Source organism: Miscanthus floridulus, chromosome 14, assembly GCF_019320115.1.
Source record: "Miscanthus floridulus cultivar M001 chromosome 14, ASM1932011v1, whole genome shotgun sequence".
NCBI classification, from domain to species: Eukaryota; Viridiplantae; Streptophyta; class Magnoliopsida; order Poales; family Poaceae; genus Miscanthus; species Miscanthus floridulus.
In genome coordinates this window covers 9,926,084-9,946,391 of record NC_089593.1, presented here as the reverse complement: position 1 = coordinate 9,946,391, position 20,308 = coordinate 9,926,084, and the positions used below count along the sequence as shown (strand labels likewise).

General features: G+C 44.6%; 1 protein-coding gene and 1 long non-coding RNA gene across 5 annotated transcripts; one reads left to right on the top strand and one right to left on the bottom strand.

Annotated features, from left to right (window-relative positions):
• Window positions 1-59: 59 nt before the first annotated feature.
• LOC136505103 (uncharacterized) lies at window positions 60-4,578 on the top strand. Of its 4 annotated transcripts, none has more exons than XR_010771092.1 (6): window positions 60-729; window positions 930-1,040; window positions 1,160-1,304; window positions 2,320-2,402; window positions 3,159-3,238; window positions 4,520-4,578. It is a non-coding gene; the product is annotated as an uncharacterized lncRNA (long non-coding RNA). The 4 variants fall into 4 exon arrangements; XR_010771093.1 differs by lacking the exon at window positions 4,520-4,578 and adding an exon at window positions 3,837-3,944; XR_010771094.1 differs by lacking the exon at window positions 4,520-4,578 and adding an exon at window positions 3,438-3,818 and having other exon boundaries at window positions 930-1,000.
• Window positions 4,579-12,296: 7,718 nt separating this feature from the next.
• LOC136503010 (uncharacterized) lies at window positions 12,297-14,354 on the bottom strand. Its single transcript, XM_066498228.1, has 2 exons — window positions 14,298-14,354; window positions 12,297-12,626 (listed from the first exon to the last, which is right to left on the bottom strand). The coding sequence occupies exons 1-2, from the start codon at window positions 14,352-14,354 to the stop codon at window positions 12,297-12,299; spliced, it is 387 nt and encodes a 128-aa protein (XP_066354325.1).
• Window positions 14,355-20,308: the final 5,954 nt, after the last annotated feature.

The following is a 20,308-nucleotide window of genomic DNA, read 5'->3' as shown; positions in this document are numbered from 1 at the left end:
AGGTGAGTAATTATTGCCTCATTTGACTTCGCATGTTTTTTTTTCAATCATTAACCTATACAAGCCGGAGGTGGTTTCCCGAAGGAAACACCGTCCACGTCGCCTTGAATATTTTTGGCCGTCGGATCTTCCATCGGATGGACATAGTTGCCTGGATCGGATTTCGCCGGGAGCGGATTCTGGGCCTACTTCGTGTTTTTTCAGTGCTTCCCTTGCTGTTTTACAGCTTCTCCTTCGGAGCCAGCCCACCAGATATATACATTGGCTTCTGATTCCCTTCCTGCCTTCATCCTCTCTCTTCCTCTATCTCTCCGCCACTCGCTCTCGCTCTCGCTCGCTTGTGCTCTTCTCTCTCGCTCTCTCCCGACGTGCCTACGACGACGGCGCGAGCGGTCCTCGGCAGTGGCTGGCCCTTGCGCGGCATCGGCCGCCTTCCTCCTCCTCCTCCATGCCCCCCCTCACGCCGTACGGGCGGGGGCGACGGCGACCCCCGCCGGGTCCTGCGCCGGTGCGGTGGGTGCCGACCCCGGGCCGCGGGTGCAAGCGCCCCCTCCTCGGCGACGCCATCGGGCCCCGCCGGTGAACGCCGGCTCTGGTGCACCCCGGTGCTGCCTCCTTCCGCTGATCCGCTTGTGCTTGTGTGCTTCACGAAACCCTAACTGCCTCTGCTCCACAACCCCGGCTGCGTCGCGGCGTAGATCCGGCGGCTCGGCGGCGGCACAAAGCCAGGTAATTTCCTCCTCTTCTGCGTTGCAAGGTCCTGGTGCGGTGCTAGGTTGGTGGAGGCAGGAGGATGTGGTTCCACCCTTGAGATGTTGCCCCTCCTCTTTCTCTTTTTGCGTTGCCTTTTTTTTCAATTTGAGTTAGATTTGTGGCTTCTGCATTTGCCTGTTAGATTGCTACGTTTAAACATTGGCTTCTTGTTGCAGATTTCCTTGATCGGTTGCTGATCAAGTTATGTGTTGCGAGCTGCATACCATGTGTTTGATATAATGCCCATGTGAGATGTCACCAGTGCTTCCTATTCTTCGTAGTTGTTTGTAAGCAGCGTGGTCTCCTGGCAAACTTGCCTATCCGAACATATTGACTTCCTAAATAGATCGAGCCATTTTTAGTCACATCCTATTTACCTGTGTTAAGATTTTTCTTTTGCCTGCAGGAAGCAAAGACAACAGAATAGTTGTTGGCGCATGTGATGATAAAATGACAAATACGGGCGAATATTTATTCTGTTATTTCCGAAGGTTCAAACGTCCAGTTGAACTATTTTCCGTGGTAGTTTAACCATAACTGAATAATATAAGGTACGGCCTATGGTTCACATCTGCAGCCTCTTACAAGTAGTTGTTATTAGTTTATTGGAATGGAGATGTCTAGTGCTTTTTGTGCCCATGTCCACTGTTTTTCATGCCATCTGGAGGTTTAGCTAGGCTTCCCATGTTTATTAGTCTAAAATAGATCTCAGTAACAAGCAATAGTTCTTTCTTTTGGGCATGCTAACTCAAAACATTGATTTTTACCTCAAAAAAGGTTATGTACAAACATGTCTAACGGTTCAGGACGAAGCAGGCAGTAAAAAAAAAGAGGTTTAGAAGTGTGTTTTTGTACCAATGTCCAGAACAGGAACTGCATCATACTGAGTAGAGTAGCAGTAGTTTCCTCTGTCCAGGGTGGAAAAAATGAAGTTGTTATACTACCTACTGTTTTTTTATAGATTCCTATTAGCTTTTGGCCTCCACAGCTTTCACAGAATAATCTCTAATTGGATTGTCTTATATTCAATCCTATTGTCACTCCTTTATAGTTGCCTTAGCGATTCTACATGACATTAGACCCAATACTTTTGTATATCTGAAAGATTCCTGTTGTCACCCTCTATTTATTTTTGTTTTTTTGGTGTTCTACATGCAAAATGCAGTTTATGCATTTATGCCATACACTTGGAGATTTTGTGGGATGGAATAAAAACACCATGAGGTTTTACAATGACTCGATCCATGCCACATAACAAATAACGGATTTTGGGTTGTATTGCTGCCACCAAGAGCTACAGGCATAGGCATGACTCGATCCATGCCAGACAAAAAAAAAATGAATTCTTCAGTTTTCTTTTCCTCTCCATTTTTCTTTAAGATGCTAGACTTTGCTTCCTCATTATTTTTTTGGGGCACAACAGTTGGAATGGAATTTAGGGTTGCAGCCTGCACCTTGGGTTCCCTTTTTTTTATCATTGCCTATGTTCTCTATGGTAAACATATTATTATCAAAATGATTCCTACGATGTCATTTGACCTTCTAATCTTGGGGTTGGAGGAGAAGACCACCATGGCTGTCGGTGAAAGCCTGAAGCTGCTTGCTGGTTATCCTCTACAGCTCATCAAAGCCAACTTTCATAGCAGCTGGTAATTATGATTTCTGTGTGATTCGTGCAGCTTGTCAGACAACCTCTGAGTTCCTTTTTTTTTGACATACAAACGATTTTAGGTTTATATAAAAAATCTCCAAAAAAAAATCAAGCTTAACCGAATGGAATTTGGGGGTGCATTCACCAGCTTGGGTTCCCTGTTTTTATATTAATGTGCCTATATGCTGACTTCGACAAATAAAAAGAGTCCTTTTGAACGATTCCATTTCCAGCCTTATTTGCAAATACCAGAATTTATTCCTTTTCCATACCTGTTTGTTCATTGTAGGATGATGGGACGTAATATATGTGTGGGACAATAAACTGCCTTCTTTTTCACAGACGTGTTCATTGATGCTTTGATTTTTAGTTATGAAGTTGCAATATCTCAGGTTGCCAACTGCCAATCAATTTTGGCAGAAACAAAACTGGCATCTGGGTCCTTATTTTGATTTTTTCTCTAAAATCTTTTACCCATATAGCTCTATTCGTGTTATATTTATTGATAAATAGTCGTCGCACCGCATTAACAGTCTTGTATTCCAGGATCTTACCTGGTATGCTCATCACTTATTAAGCTATTCAGAGCATCAGCAGACATAGTCTTTACAGATTCACAATGCACAAAAATTTCCTCAGAAAGTGATTATTGATAATTTTGGAGCCAAGATAACAAAACTTTTTCGGCCAGATTTGCATGCTCTTTTTACTGCAGAGGATGATACCGGCGAAGATTGCCTTTTCTTTGTTACAGGTCATAAGCTTGGTAGCAACACAATCAGATTAAGTCACGGATTTTCGCCTTCTCAATCAGCAATTACAGGGCCTTCCCAGGTAACCTACCATGCAGCTATTTTTTTTTACTAATGCCGTTATTATATCTATCCAGTGTTTTCCCGAACCTGCAAGTTGATGCTTTTACTTTTTCATAAAGTTTTAAAAAGAACCTGAAATCTTTATATTTGGTCCGGTGTTTCCTGCTTATTTGTTCTTTATTTTGTCAACATCTCTATCGAATGCAATTTACCTGTAGGAACATGTTCGGACTTTACAACATCATCACAAATGAGGAGCTAATTACATTATATCCTAGTGTGATGTCGTGCTCTGAAGTGAATTATATAGAATTAGCAAGAGTGATTTATCTGTAGTGCATACATGAAAATCACCATCTCACATCTCACCAGCCTTGCTCCCTGAGAATTTTGTCGTACCTGTACTTTTGTATCTTTCATTGCCTAGCAAAAAACACTAACAAAGCAAATCAGGCAGTTCATACAAATCTGCTTAGCTTACTATCTTTCTGCTTGCACTTGCACTGGCCGCCAAAAAAGGTAGAATAATGTATGATACATACTTTCGTCAGTAACTTCACACAGATTTTTTGCACTCTTATTAGCTTTAAAGCTTCTCACTTATTCATATATCGTAGGATTAGTTTGATCTGAAAAATGGGAAAAGAAGTGAACAACCATAATCCGATATCACAAAGCAACTGCTGATATATGATGAATGGAATATGATTTTTGAATGTTAGCTTGTCTTAGAAGGGGAGCCTTGGCGCAGTGGTAAAGCTGCTGCCTTGTGACCATGAGGTCACGGGTTCAAGTTCTGGAAATAGCCTCTTGCAGAAATGCATGGAAAGGCTACGTACAAAAGACCCAAGTGGTCGGACCCTTCCCCTGACCGTGCGCAGGCAGGAGCTACGTGCACTGGACAAATGACAGTTCTGGTACTCTAATTAGTTTCAACTAATATTAATGCCTTTCGAAATCCAAGTCACCGATGTGCTTAATGAACACTTCTGGTTCATTTAAACCTTAGGCGTTCAAAATTTGACTTTCTTTTTACATAGTGCATAACCTGCTAGAAATTAAAGCAAATGCTCCCATCAGCTATTTTTATTTTCTGAGGAAATTTCCGCTTCGCTAAATAAGATAGCAAATGAGGTCAATCAAAATTATTTTGTCTTATCATAGAATGAATCCATGTCTCAGTACTGTTAATCACTCTTGACAGTACTGAGACAAATGCATCGTCTACTGCATGTATCTCCGATCATATCTTCATGCATAGTTGCTCTACTTGCTCCGCTCCCTGTTTTTCTATTTACAGCACATACACTTATCCGACGCGCGCAAGGGCGCGCGCATTCCACTAGTTGCATACATTTGACAACTACTCCTAACTTCTAAATTATATATCTCAGGACCCTTCGTGTATATGATATTGAATAGGTTTTTTTTTACACAATTTCATGCATATAAGTTATAATTTTTGCAAACAAAATAATTTAAAACAAGTAACATCATTGGCGGTCTTAAACCTACACGATTGTGTCATCTAGGTTCCTAATCCTCAATTTTCCTATATTTTAGTCCCTGAACTTGTATTGTGATGTCACTCGGGTCCTCAACAACACAAGTTCATGGACTCAAATAGCAAAAAAAAAAAAAAAACGCAGTACTATGAATCCAGCTAACACCACCGTGCAGGTTTAGGAACAACTCGTGAATTTTACATTCATCCGAAAGGTTAGGATGTTTGGTGTTTTTTTAAGATTTTGGTAAATCTTACACTACGCGACATGTTCTTTAAAGAAACTAGACTAGAGGTAGTGGTATCAATTAAGCCAATAGCTTAACATCTGAGGTGAACTTTAGTTTTTAGCTGATTTTATTCCACTAGTTTAGCTTAGCTTTTCAATGTTGAGCATGCTAAGGATTGGCGTAACAAATCTCTGTGAACCGCCAAGAATAGCACGTGGTCCAACCTCCAAAATTTTGCGAGCATATACTACGTAGATAAATTTTCTCGGCTAAGGAAAATGAGTGAACATTGAATGGTTGACCAGCCTGTTCGCTTGGTCGTAAACGATAGTAAATTTTTAGCCAGAACAGTATTTTTCTCTCACATCAAACCAGCCAGCAGTAAATAATCCACGATCGTTTACGGCCTGCTGAACAGGCTAGACTACTAGAGACCCTAGTCCCCGGGAGTAGCAGGAGATCGAAGACAAAACATGTGAAGAGAAAACACACGCTGGCGCTGCACCAGTGGTCCATGGACCAAGGTGGTGTTTGGTTGTCCCTTCTAAATTTTAGTCGCTGTACTATCGAATGTTTGGACACATGCATGAAGTATTAAATATAGACTAATTACGAAACTAATTGTATAGTTTACTACTAATTTGCGAGACGAATCGTTTAAGCCTAATTAGTCTGTGATTTGACAATGTGGTGCTACAGTGACATTTGCTAATGCCGGATTAGTTAGGCTTAAAAATTCGTCTCGTAGAGTACTGACGGATTATGTAATTTGTTTTTTTATTAGTATCCGAACACCCTATGCAACATTCTTCCAACACACTTTCTAAATTTTAGTTACTGGATCCAAACACCACCTAGGCAAACATGAGTGGAGGATCGAGGTCGCCGCTGAAGACGACGACAGGGACTGTGCACCGTATTCAGACGGGCAGTGCAGTGCAGCGCGAGTTAGTATTAGCGCTGAACAACCTTGAGATTAACGACAGGTTAGTTTAAGAAAAAGAAGAAGGAAGAAGCTGCTGCTGTCTAGCCTAGCGCTGTGCCCTGAATTCCCGCGGATTCTCTTTTGACCTTGGAGGCTGGCATGGACTCCACTGCGGCAACGGCAAGCAAAGGCAAGGGGCAAGGCCTTGCCGTCCTATAGGAGTAAGCATGTGGCTTTGTTTGCGTCTGAATTTGCTCTAGTTTTTCGTATGACAGTGTACTTGTTTGCTTGGCACACAGCACGCATGATGCATAAGCTAGGTTATCCTCTAACTTAAGGCTCCTACTCTACTTGTAATGCCCGAGCCTAAGATCCACTCTACACGTTGAATGGATCACACCTGCTAATTAACTCTCTTACGTTTTCGTCCTCGCTTCGCGCAAAAAATTTAAACCGGAGTTAATAGCCTCCCAGAGCTCAAGCTTTTAAGTTGGTTCAACCCTTCCTCCGGTTCCGAGGCGGTACTAGGGCGTCTGCTACAGTACCTTCCGCGACTACAGTACAGACAACCCGAGCTACAGTAGCTAGCGGCCTAGTCCACCATCAGACCGTGGCCCAGCTTTGGCCCATTTAGTGGGGTCTCACATACACCCACTCTTAAGGACTCGCCGTCTACCTTCCGCGACTACAGTACAGACAACCCGAGCTACAGTAGCTAGCGGCCTAGTCCACCATCAGACCGTGGCCCAGCTTTGGCCCATTTAGTGGGGTCTCACATACACCCACTCTTAAGGACTCGCCGTCCTCGTCGAGGGTCAAATCAACCTACCCAAACAGGACCAATGTCCAGGATCAACTCTCTTAGCCCATGTCCATATTCCTAGCTCCCCGGCCCAAATGTCATGCTCTTGCAGAGCCATGCGCACATGTCCGAGCTCCCGAGCCATATGTAACGCTCCTGGCCGGCTTTACATGTGTTTGATTTCACGCTCCTGGCCGGCTTAAGCCCCGTATCCGTTCATGGTGTGAGCGATTGCGGCTCTATCCAAAAGATATAACGGTGCTGCCTAGCCAAGTGCAGTGCCTACTACTCACGCTATATTCCGTCCACGTTCTTTTCAGTGCTCTCTCAGTTATTACCAAATATATATATTAGTAGGCTTTATTAGTTAAATTTCAGTAACATTGATCATTTTTTTGTGAAAAATATATTAAAATCTACAGAACCAACAAATACACTCTCACAAGAGGTTCGTTCGTCTTATGATATATATAAAAAAAAACTGTTGGAACAGGTGGAGTAGAAGTTTTAAAGATATGGTTAATGTGAGGTGTGTGGTTTAACTTGAGGAACCGAAGTGCATCATGAGTATTCCATTCCAAAACGAAAAAAAAAAAAACTTGAGATGCGAGATGGCTTAAAATAAAAGATCGGCACACAATAAACTAACAATGAAAGGATTGATAACGTATATGTATAGATAGAAGCGTGTATGGCCGCTCAGGTTTGTCCATCTGCTCATCACAAAAGCATATAAGAAATCGGAGTCCACGATCCTGCGTGTCAGATTTCTCTTGCAGTCGTCGGGTATTTGTGCGGTTAGTTTGTCAACATGCGTTTCCCCTCAGAACACGTAAAGTCAGAGATTCAGTGAAAGACGAATCCTTCTTGAAGAACTAATAATATTTTGATTAGGCCCTGTTCGGCTGGCTGAAAAAATGGCTGATGCTGATGCTGATTTATTGTGAAAGAAAAGTATTGTTATTTCACTGAAACGGTACGGCTGACCTGGGAGACAACAACTAAAAATTGCCCTGATCGATGCCGTTATCTTTTTTTTCTCAAGACTAGACCCCGCCCGGTGTTGCGCAGCTGGAATGTACTAAAATGCTAATACTACACCGTCTCGCAAAGGGTGTCTGTCAAACAATCTTAAAATTAATTAACTAAGCTTATAATAAAAAATACTGATATTTATAAATCAGTTTTATTGTTAAGTACATTTTCATGTTAAATCTTTTTGCTACTGCACTCTTGTAGCCCGCTGCAGTTGCAAGAGTTGGCTGTAATCTCCTCACGTGGTGGTGTGCATATAGCAACAACCCTCTACCGTCCTGTTTGGCTGATGGTTTCTGTGGCTGATAAGTCGGTTGATGCTGTTTTATTGTGAGAGAAAAACACTGTATCATGACTGATAAGCCGGCCTGATAAGTTGAAGCGAACAGGGTGGTAATACATTTTAGTTGAAGCAAACACTCCTTAAATATAAGATATTTTGTTGTAGGGGTGAAATTGTTACTTAGTTTTTTTTAGATTGGCTAGAACCTTTATAGTAGCTTTCTATTGGTTTTTCTAACTAATAATCTAAACGGAGCCTAAGAAACAATGAACTGTGCCTACGTGCAACTTTCAATTTGTGAGGGTCTCGTCGAAGAGAACGTGAGTGAGACGAAGAGAGTAGAGAGGGAGGAAGGAAATGTGGGAAGGTAGGCTACCAGGCTTAGCGGCCCGTGTTACGTGTTTCAGTGTTTGCGTGTCAATTAATGCCGCACCAAAGCACATATTTTGCTCAAAAAAAAAAACCAAAGCACACATATTACACTAGCACCACTTTGGATCGGCATTCGTCATCTCCGTTCATCGTCCTGTTCGCTTGGGCTTGTTTGGCTGATAAGTCATGGCTGAAAGTATTATTGACTAATTTGGTTTGAGAGAAAAATATTATTCGTTGGCTAAAAAAATATGACTTATAAGCCAAACAAGTCCCAGCGAACAGGGTGCATGTGTTGGAGACGAAGCATGGTAATTGGTAGGCGGTCAACGACACCACTGAACTGTATCACAATTCAATACTGTCGTTAGTAAAAGCTGACGATATTGAATCAAACGAAGAGGAAGGTCAATTCTCTTGGTCCTGGGCATCAGCATAAGGAAAATGCATTTGAATAAAAGATGCCCAAATCATAAACTTAATTTGGCCCGTTATTAACAAAAGGGAGAAAAAAAAACTTTGTTTTTCCCCTGGGTTGAGACAGCATCACATGCCAGGCCGTATTTGGGCTACCTCATTACTCCCCTCCCCTGCATGGGCTAAGGGCCCAAAAACCTGGGCCTAGGCTGGCATTTTCCAAAGGCTGCCATGCCCAGGCGGCCTGCTAGATTGGCATATACTACGTTGGGGTGCTTTACCCGAACATGTTGCGGGCCAACACGATAAAAAAAAAATCTAATTTGTTTTGGACCAAAAGTTCACGTCCAGTAGCGCGTCGTCGGGTGGGCCTGGACACCCACTAATTTTAGGCATAATAAATAATATATCGGGTCGAGGAAACGCATTTTGCGATCACAAGCCATATACGGTAAGGCCAACCCGGAGGGCTCGAGCGAGGCCCACAAAAGGTCGATTTTCTTTCTCATGTATAAAACCAGATTTTAGTCCTCTTTTAATTTTTAAAACTATATGGCCCTGTTCAGTGGCGGATCCAAAGGGGGAGGGGGCTGGGGGGCTCCAGCCCCCCGTAATGTCTTGATTTCAAGCCTAATTATTGTAGCAAAAGCTTGATTTCACCATTAAATCTTCATGCAAATCAACATCTCCATTGTTTTAGCCTCCCTTATCCCGCATCGTGCATCCGCCACTGGCCCTGTTCACATGCCCTTACACCCGACTTGATTCGCTTCTTTTTCTATCCGGAATAGTATTTTTCTCTCATAAATTCTTCCAGATTTCTCTAAACAAACGGGGCCTATACGGTGACGTTTGGTTCCATCATCGGAACGTAACGCGAATGGAATGGATCCTACAGGGCCTTTTTTTCTGTTTGGTTGGGCATCGCATGTTTTCCTCGAAGTGAGCACGTGACTGGGTAACGCCGACCGTCGGGTCGGGTGTGAACAGATGTCCGTGTTTGCATCGTACGTCTAACAAACAGAAACTAACGTAACCTGATAGCACTGTGATCGGGTCACATCGAAAAATGAATGAACCAAACAGCACCTATGTTTTCATACAATGAAAGGTTTAGCAGCAGTTTCTTGCCGATGTAACGACTTGTCATCAGCCACGGTGGGTACATAAGACTAGAGACTACATTGATAGTTCAGAGGTAAATCGGGCTACAAATAAACTATGCTCAAAAAAATAATCCAAATATAGTTTTGGAAAATTGACTCAAATAAAAATAATAAAATTTGGTCTAATATTAGAAAATTTGTAGAAATTTTGTTTTAGCTAAAAAATTATGAAACTAGTTTTAGTTTTTCTAAAACCATGGCCGATCTTATAATGCATAGCTTGGAGGTATTTGAATCTTCTAATGGTTTGTTTTTGTGATTATTTGCTAGTATATACTCTCATCATCTATTATAATTAGTCAATATTAAAGACTCGAACTAAGTTATGTTGAAGGCCAAGTGATGACTTCAATGACAGCACAAATTTTATTAATACCATGTAACCACCTCATACTTGATCTAATGCACAACTCAGGCCTTGTTTAGTTTCTCCCAAACTCCCAACTTTGGCACTATGCAAAAAGAAGATTTTCCATCACATCAAACTTATGGTACATGCATGAAATACTAAAAGTAGACGAAATTAAAAACTAATTGCACAGTTTGGTTGTACTTTGCGAGACGAACATTTTGAGCCTAATTAGTCAACGGTTGGACAATTATTACAAAATACAAACAAATGCTACAGTGACGCTACAGTGCATTTTGCCAACTTTGCGCATCCAAAGTATGACAACTAAACAAGGCCTCATTCTTCTCCTTTATCCCTTGCGTTCAATACCACTTGGAATACTCCTAAGGAAAATGTGCTACCACGTTACTGTGTTTGTAGTATAAGTAGGTTCATATAATTGATGCCAACACCTAGCTCCACTCTATAAGGTAAGATGTGTACATGAGAAAATTATGAATTATTGTAGCATATTGTGCATGACCAATTAACAAGTATACAAATCACACCTAGTAAAACTAAAATTGACAAAAAAAATAATTTATTCCTAAATAAAAACATAAAGTGTTTTAATCTTTGGTGGATATGTGATGATGCAACTTGTTTCTTGCGATCCAACTGACTTAATTCCTATTCCTATATTTGGAATAACGTAGTTTTTCGGTTTTCACTCCTTCCCATCCTTACCGTATTCCTCTATTTTTGCAATCCTCTGTTCCAAATAGTTCCTCAAGGTTTGTTAGTTTTGCACAATTCCTCTCCTTGCTTTCCGAGGCTAATCTGAGCCTACAGATTCTTAAGGCTTAACATGGATGTCCGATTGTAGCTAATGAATACATACGCTTAACTTGGCATTAGTAAAATTAATCTTGTGCAATTAGGGGTAAAACATCACCATCTGAGCACAATTAGGGCTGTATATGCATTAACAGAGGCATAAAAAGGGTCCATCCATTGATTACCTAATATTGGACTTAATTTACATAATCCGATAGTATCTTGACTGGACTAATCACATAAGTACTTCGGAACATCATACCCGTGTTGTCTCCTTAAACCTCATCTGTGCCTGTTATCATGGCCTTGTTATTAGGGAGGCACGAATACCTCCTTTGTCTAAAATGCACTATCATAGCCTGCTACATCTCGTTTGGAACTAGAAGAGAGTTTTACCATTCGTCGGGGCATGCCATCTCGCTAGCTAGCGGAGCATTTGCAATGGCTGAGAACAAGGTTGGTCAATAGTAAAATTCGGCACAGGGAGAGAGAGAGGGGGGGGCAAGAAATCAAAAACAAAGAAAAAATAGGATAATGAAAAGCAAAAAAAAAAGGGAGAAAAGCGAAAGGGAGCGCCTCCGTTCTCACTTTTTAAACCCAATGTCTATCACACGACACAACTTGCTCAAAACCTTCTCAAATTTTTATCATATCCTCCACATGCGATCACACGACACCTCGGCAAGTTTCGTGAATTTCGGACTTCGTTTGCATTTTCTATAATTTAAATACACTCCGACCACAAGCGGGTCGTCATGTTTGGCGAACAAGGCGTTCAAAATTTTGGGTGAGTTCCTGCATACGGCCTCAAAATACACTCTACAACATGACTATCATTTTTTGAATGGCTACATTTCATTATTTCATGCACCTGCAGTTCAAATTTACTTTTTCGGAAAAAATGCAAGTAAACAAAATTAATTCAAGAAATATAGCAAAAAGTTATAAAAAGGTCCCAAATTTTAATATGTGCTTGTAAACAATAGATAAGGTCTACAAAAAAAATTTGAAATCAAAATTCAAAAAAAAACAAAAATACTTTGCCGAGTGCCATGCCTGACACTCGGCAAAGAGGGCCTTTGCCGAGTGCCAGGACTCAGCACTCGGCAAAGGATATTTCAAAAAAAAAACTTCTGGAATAAGGGCCCACGGCCCATCCTCCTCCAACCCTATTCTCATTCTTCACCGCCCGCGCCCGCGCCGCCGCCGCCACTCCCGCCGCCGCACCGGCCGCCGCGCCCCACGCCGTCCTGGCCCGCGCCCCACGTCCCCCCGCCCACACCGCCGCGCCCCACGCCGTCCGGCCTCGCCGCCCCGGCCCACGCCGCCGCGCCCCACGCCGCCCCTCGGCGGCCGGCCCTGCCCCCGCGCCCTCCGGCCCCCGCCCCCACGCCACCCCGGCCCGCGCCGTCGCCCCGGCGACGCCCCGGCCCTGCCCCCGGCCCAGCCGTCCCTGCAGAGAGGAGGAGCCCGGCCGCGGTGCCCTGCCCTCGGCCCGGCCGTCCCTGTAGAGAGGAGGAGGAGGGGAGAAAGAGAAGGGGAGGAGGAGAAGGGAGGTGGGAGGAGAAGGAGAAGGGAGAAGGAAGAAGGAGAAGGGAGGAGAAGGAGGAAGAAGAAGAAGGAGAAGGGAGGAAGGAGGAAGAAGAAGGAGAAGGGGGGGGGGAGGAGACGGACTTCGGTCCAACGACTGTTCACGCCGTTCGTCGACGACGTTCGTCCACTCCGTCGTCCCCACACATCGCCTACAGGTAAATAGAAAACATCTCCTATTGATTTCTTCTGAGATTAACTATGCCTAATTTGATCTTATGATGTGTCGGTGTTTCGGACCGGGGGGTCCTCAACCAACGAGTAAATTTGTGCCGCGTGCTCCCGAACCGGATGGTGATGCAAAGAGACACAAGGTTTATACTGGTTCAGGCAATCGAGGCCCTACGTCCAGTCTGAGAGATCGATCTTGTATTCCTTGCACCGGAGTGCTCGTAGTAGGGGGTTACAAGCTAGGTGAGAGAGGGAGCTAGCCCCAGGTCTCGGCGGGGGAGGTGCGGGCTGCTTGAGGCGTTGTTCTCAAGCAGCGTGGAAGCGTGTAGTTCTATTGGTGTGTTCGTCTTTCTGTTCGTTGCTCCCCCTAGAAATGGCCCCGGTCCCTCCCTTTTATACTCTAAGGGAGAACCAGGAACGTACATATGTTGCTACATAGCGCTCTATAAATGGGGGTGGCATGTTCGAGCCCTGTAGCCGGCCACTGTCGTGGTATGGTCGATGGAGTGGCCCCGTCCTTGTCGTGCAGAAGTGACGCGCCGGTCATACTTGGTCGTGTGCGTCGTGGGGCTCCAGTACAGCTTGAGGCAGGACATGGCGGGCGACGTGCTGGTCATCGTGCGATGACGTCGTAGGGAGCCGTGGCTCTGCAGATGCCGAGGCCGAGCCATCGTGGGGGGCTCGGCGGACATGGATCCTTAGGCTACCGAGCCCCTGAAGCAAACTGCCGAGGCCTTGGAGGGAATTATTGGTCCTGGGTACTGATTCCGAGGCCACAGTATCCTAGACGTGGCTCCCCACGCTGCGTTGTTCTCGGAGCAGGAGTTGGCAGCACAGTGAGGCATGGGCGTCAACCATGTGCATAGTGGTTGGCACAGTGACGGGTAACCCCTGCCCAGTCCTGCCTCCTGTCCCGTTGGCCATTCCGCTGTACTGTGCCGAGCATGCGGCCGATGTCAGGGGCAACAGTTGGCTGAGTTAATGCGACACGACGTTTTGTCAGAGGGACGGGTGAAGGAAGAGGCAGCGGAGTGCTGCCGAGCCCGCCTCGCGTGAGACGGAGGGTCGGCGGCCCGGCCGAGGCCTACGACGAGAGGGGGTCGGCCGAGGCCTTCGGTGGGGGATCGCCCGAGGTCAGCGGTGAGGGGGCCTCGGGCGAGTCGGAGAATCGGCCGAGGCCAGCGGTGTTTAGCTGGTTTCGATCTTTACGAAGTCTAAGCAGTCGTTTTTTGGTTCTTGCTTAGGGTACCCCTTCTCACGGTATCCGACATGATGGCTTGTAGGTGATTCCAAACTGGTGCGCCACCCACCCCGATTGCTGGGTTGCTATAGTGGACAAATGGTTGGACGCGGACTGGCAGAGGGCGCACCAAGAGAAAAGCGAGCACCGTATGATGATGCCAGGTGTACCTCACCATCAGGGCAGCGCCAGCCTCAGCAAGTATGCGAAGACATATGTAAGTCTCCACCATTTGTCTTATCTAGCCGCGCTCAGTTTTGCATTATTTCTTACCACATGTTGTTGTCTTTCTCGCAGTCGGCGGCGCACGGTGGCCAGCCAATTGGCCAACTCACGGCGTATGCTCTGGCCCACATGGGCCCCGCAAAGTCCAACATTGAGTACAACCTGGTTGCGGGTCCAGAGGCGTACACCAACTCCAGCGTCCACACCCGCCTCACTTCTTACACGGAGGCGGCAAGGTCAGTCTATGGGCCCGACTACGATCCGAGGACCGAGGAGCGCCTTGATCCTAAGCTCGTGATGAGGGTGGGGAAAGGCAAGAAGCATGGGCGTTTCTGGATTGGCGACGGCATCCTCGACACGGGCTCTACTCCTCCTCTCCACCGCCTCCGAGCAGCGAGCACGAGCTCTAGCGTGCCCATAAGGCAACGGCCGTCATCGGTGGCGGCACTCCAGGTAAGTATTCCAGTTTTATTCGTCATTCTTTGTCATTTACATTCCTTAGCTATGCATTATTGAAACATTGGTGTCAAATGTTGCAGACCGAGCTGCAGCAACTTCGGTCCTAGCAGGAGGCCCAGCTGGCTGAGCGGGAGGCTGAGCGGGTCGAGCAGGAGGCCAAGCGTCAGAGGCTACAAGCTTTGGAGGCCCAGCAAGCTGGTTTGTTCCAGTTCGTGCAACAACTTGGGCTGCAACAAGGTTGGGAGATCCCAGCCAACCTGCTTGCACCACCACCACATCGTCCAGATTCTACTCCGGTGAGTATGAGTACGGATGCTTTACTTTCTATGCTCATGCTTAGTGTCAAACCTAGTGATGGCCTTCGTGCCGGATTTGTTGATGTGTGGGCCTTCGTGCCGGGTTTGTTGATGTGTCGGCCTTCGTGCCGGAAATGTGGTTGTCGGCCTTGGTGCCGACGTTTTTCTTGCAGGTTTTGGAAATCTCCCCGTGTAGGGGAGGTGCTGCCGAAATTTTCAATTTTTCTTTAAACTGTTTACATTTTTATCTTGTCACTCACGTGCAATCTCTTCTCTTTAGTGCGGCATCAATCGGGGCGGCATCGAACCATCTCGGAGGGTCGCCGGCATCGCAACCCTCACATTCGCCGTGAGCCGCTTCTGGAGTCGGTTTTATGTAGGCATGCCTTTATGTATTGAACTTGTGAACTTTGAACTTGTGGTTTGTAATATATTGTGGATTTCGGACATAATTGGTCGTTTGTGATATATATATGTGGTTTCTGATATATTGTGTTGAATTGTGGTTTCTAATATATATATATATGCACTGTTGTTTATATGGAAAAGCAAAAAAATTGCTGTGGCTTTGCCGAGTGCAATGACCATTGCACTCGGCAAAGCTGGGAAAATAGCAGCAACAATTTCCCAGATTTGCCGAGTGCACTCGGCAAAGAAAATTTAAAAAAAAAATAAAAAATACTTTGCCGAGTGCCTTGGCAGTGGCACTCGGCAAAGAAAATTAAAAAAAAATAAAAACAGGCTTTGCCGAGTGCCTCGGCGCTATGGCACTCGACAAAGAATTTTGAAGAAAAAAAAATTCTTTGCCGAGTGTTGCACTCGGCAAAGAAATTAAAAAAAAATTAAGACGGCGTGAGCCGTCGGCCAATGGCCGTCAATCCTTTGCCGAGTGCCAGCTTGACCCTCGGCAAAGCCTTTGCCGAGTGCCCGAGATTTGGCACTCGGCAAAGCAGGCTTTACCGTAAAAAGGTTCGACGGAGCCTCTTTGTCGAGTGTTGCACTCGGTAAAGGATTTGCCGAGTGCATGAGTGCCTTTGCCGAGTGCATGAGGCACTCGGCAAAGCGTGTGGCTGCTGTAGTGGTTGGCAAAACAAGTTGCTCTTATTAATCCCAGGACCAAGTATACCAGTATACTAAATTGTGGAGAAGCAGTGAGCAGCGTAGCGAGCTGGTTTGCCATGCCATCCAGCGACCAGCATGCGGGTACCTGTCCGTGGTGGCCGACGTGCGCTGGCATGGTGGCGTCGCGGTAGAGCGAGTCCTGGCGCTTCACGTCAAACGGCGGCAGCTCCAGCTCCAGGTCGTGGCCGCTGCTGTAGCTGTAGGGGACGATCTCCATGCTACCACCGCCCCGGCCGTGCACAGGGGCGGGCGCGGGCGCAGGGGCGGGCGCGGGCGCGTCCGGTGGCGCACAGGGACAGGGTCCGCTCGCGTCCTCGTCGTCGCACTGCTTCTCCGAGGCCGAGGTGCATGTCGTCGTCGTGGCGTAGGAGCAGGACCGGCAGCAGCAGGCCGCAGCCGCCATCGTCCCTAAGGCCGCGCTCTGTATTCATGCAATACTACCGCAAAAATACACGGAAACATCAATCTTTGTCCCCTTTTAACTCCAAATCCGTTAAGTTTTGGCACAAGAGGTAGTAACAAATGTTGTAGAGCTACGCGAGATTTCCAACTTTGCTTAAAGTGCCAAAGTCTAATTCGGCCTGGTTGGAGAGATACAAGCTTTCAAAGTGGAGTGGTGCGGCGCCGTCCACCGGCTTCTGCTCGTGTGCCCGCGGGGCTGCGGTTGGCCTGCATGGCCACGGCATCATGCCACGTCAGCACGAGGAGCCAACGTGGAGAGGTATTGACCTAGGTGATACGACGTACAAAGTTTATGGACCCAAAAAACCACTTTAGAAGTTGATGGATCTAACCGAAATCTCCTCACAAGTTAATGGACCTCTGATGCATTTAACTCTTTTCCTTTCATATGGAATGGCTTGTTTTCCTTCACGAAATGGAGAAAATAAAACATCTACTTCAAGCTCTCGGAAAAATTTCCTACATGTGAATGGAGGGATGAGTAAGTCCTTATTCACTAGAATGGAGAAATAAACATGTTCTTATGTTTCTGTGTTCCAAACATTTATTCCTATAAATTTTATGTGTTTTTTAATCCTCTGTTTTATACGTACATTCATTTTGTATTTCTGTGTTTTCTTTCTTTTTCTTCTATTTTGCATTACTTCGTTCCAAACAGGAGCTTTAGCTGCCATCTCCATTAAACCTGCTAACTTCAGACTAATAGAGCATGCTTGCTTGCGTGTGGAGAGGAGAGCCATGTGACAGAAGAGATAGAGATCCATGATATTATTTTCTATATATATTCTCTCCTTCGTTCCAAACAGGAGCTTTAGCGGCCATCACCATTAAACCTGCTAGCTTCAGACTAATAGATTGCGTGTGGAGAGGAGAGCCACGTGACAGAAGAGATAGAGATCCATGATATTATTTTCTATATATATTCTCTCCTAGAAAATTCCTATGCTTTTATTCTACTTCTCTGCTTTCGATTTCTTCACTAAGAATGATGATATATTTTTCTATATTCCCTCTTGGAGCCACAACGGATGCCGCTCATTTTCGCATGGGATTTGGGAAAGACTTGGCGTCGGTGCCACGACTTCACGCGCTAGCGCTTAGCGCTATATCGGCTTGGCTGGTGCCAGTTCCTCTCCTCTTGTCTGTGTCACTGCCACCCAGCCTCTACCGTTGGAGATGCTCTTATCGCCCAATAGCCCCAGACAGGTAGCCCCACCCCTGCTCGCTCTGTCTTCTCCTCTTCGCCCCGCGTAAGCTCTCAGTCTCACTCTCTCTCCCCCTCTCCCTCTCCATCTCGCTAGCTCGTGTTGACGACTGGGCGACCACCATCGCCGCCGCTGCCCCACGCCAGGAGCGTGCGTGTCGAGGTCTTTGTCGGGCCGTTCGCCGGAGACGGGCACCCGCCACAAGGTACGCCCGCCACTTCTCTTCTCTTCCTGCTACACGAATCCGAGCACCTTAACCCTAATCTTAAGGTATTCGGCAATTTGTAATCGGATCTGATCTAACTGCGAGTGTACACATGCAGTGGTGGACACAGTATTATAATATTGGGTGTGCAATTTTTCCCTTTTATTTTATTCATAATCATGTCTAACTCATTATAAACAAACTTTTAACATACACACTTATAAACTTCAAAATAACTATGAAGTATTTTCAAGCTAAATATGCGATGACTACTTTCATAACTTCTGATAAATCACTTGGTGACTTGGTACATATGGAATGAACACAAGTCTATATATGTATTTATAGCTTTATGGTGGCAACCTTCTACAATTTTCTATATTTTAGAATATCTCTCATGTTTATCTATTTCCCATATAATTCTTATTACACAAAATATCTAGATCTAGAGTATTCCATGTAGAATCTTGCTTGCGTTTATCTATTGACTAGATATTTCTCATGCATACACCCATTTATCTGGAAAGTTTCTCACGTAGAAGTTTCCTATTCCATAAGATATTAGGAAGGCAAATGGGTCACACCTCCTAACATTTTTTCTACTATGATAATATTTATTTCCTCTAGAAGTTGTTTCTAACCCGAAAATATATTTTACTATAAAGGGGTAAGTAAAAAATGTTCTACCTATAGAAAAAAAACAATTTGTTCCATAAAGGACAACTAGTGTTATGTAAGAGTGGCAACATTCCTAATTTATTAATTATGCAGTATTGTTATTTGTACAATACTTTTTTCGAATGCATAATTGTTTTTATGGTCAAACTATTTCTATTCCTATTCTGTCATGTCAAGCCTTCTTTTGCTCTTGCCTCGTAACGATGTCTATCTTTTCAACTTGTATATACCTTTATTTTCGGTTGGAGTTTTTCCATGTACTTAACACCACTATGTGCCTCTATTGACCTTGTGCCTTACGGATAATAAACACTCGCTTAGCCAGATTTGTTTAAGGTTGATAAAGTGTGACTATTCTAACACACAAAAGTATTTTGCAACCTAATCTTTAACCCCATAAAAATCCTTAGTAAATTATAGAATGAAAAGAGAGTGCTAGAAAGACTCAATTTTTTCACGAGATATTGAAGTGTCAGTACTCTTTATTAGTTCTTGTTGGAGCATGAATTTTTTTAATGAGTTCATACCATTTTTATATTGATGATAGCAATGTTCCTAGTTCATGGGAACTATTGTTCCATGTTTAGCACAAAAATATTTAATATTCACTTGGAAAATTGTCACAAAGAGAAAATTATTTTTGTTTCAGAAAAGTGTTGTTATAGCTTCTTGGGTTGTGAAATTGGTACATGCTATTGTAAAAATGGCTTCTAGCTTCAATAGAAAAATATTCAACCTTAATAAAATATAAAAAATTCCATTTACTTATTTACAATGTACTATATATTTACTAGCCACTGATAGCGTCCAATAAAGAGAATAGATATAAAGTTTCTGTTATTTAAAATAAATGTTGTACTAGCCATTGATAGTGTCCAATGAAGAGAATAAATGTGAAATCAACAAGAATAAAAAAATAAACAGAAATGCTATACAACACATGTGTGTTTTAGCACAAAAAAACATATGGATTTTAGTCCACCAGATCGTTGCCTCGGTTTATCCACGTCCGTCAGATCTGCGTCCGTCAGGCACCAGCAGCACCAGCAGCGCACCAGCAGATCTGCGCTTCGAACGACCCATGACGCGACGCGACGACCCATGACGCGACACCAGCAGAGGCAGCAGTGCACCAGCAGCACCAGCAGCGCAGCACCGACACCAGCCAGGGACCACGACGCGATGACCCATGAAGAACGGGCAATGGAACCAACCCCTCTGTATTTTGTCCTTCCATAGAAAAAAATTGTTTTCCGTGATATGTGGATCTGTGATATTGTGATTGTCTTGAGGTAGAAGAATGCTAGAGGTAGAAGAAGGATGGAGGCTGTTGGATCTTAATCTTATGGTGCAAAAAATTTATGTGTTAGAATTGTATAAAACACATGGTTGTGCAGTAGACATACTCAAAATAAAAGGGAGAGAAAGAAAAATAAAAAAGACAGAAATTTTCAAAGAAACTGGAAAAAAAACGGCCCACATGAAGCCCGTGCGTTTTTTTTTTTTTTTTTGCGCCGTCGCCATTCCCCTTCCG

Excerpts from the sequence above, each read along its gene's own strand:
- LOC136503010 (XM_066498228.1), bottom strand. The coding sequence starts at position 14,354 with ATGGTGGAGACTTACATATGTCTTCGCATACTTGCTGAGGCTGGCGCT. Across the intron at positions 12,627-14,297 it reads AGGCTGGCGCTGCCCTGATG|GGACGGCCGGGCCGAGGGCA; the intron begins GTGAGGTACACC and ends TCCTCTCTACAG.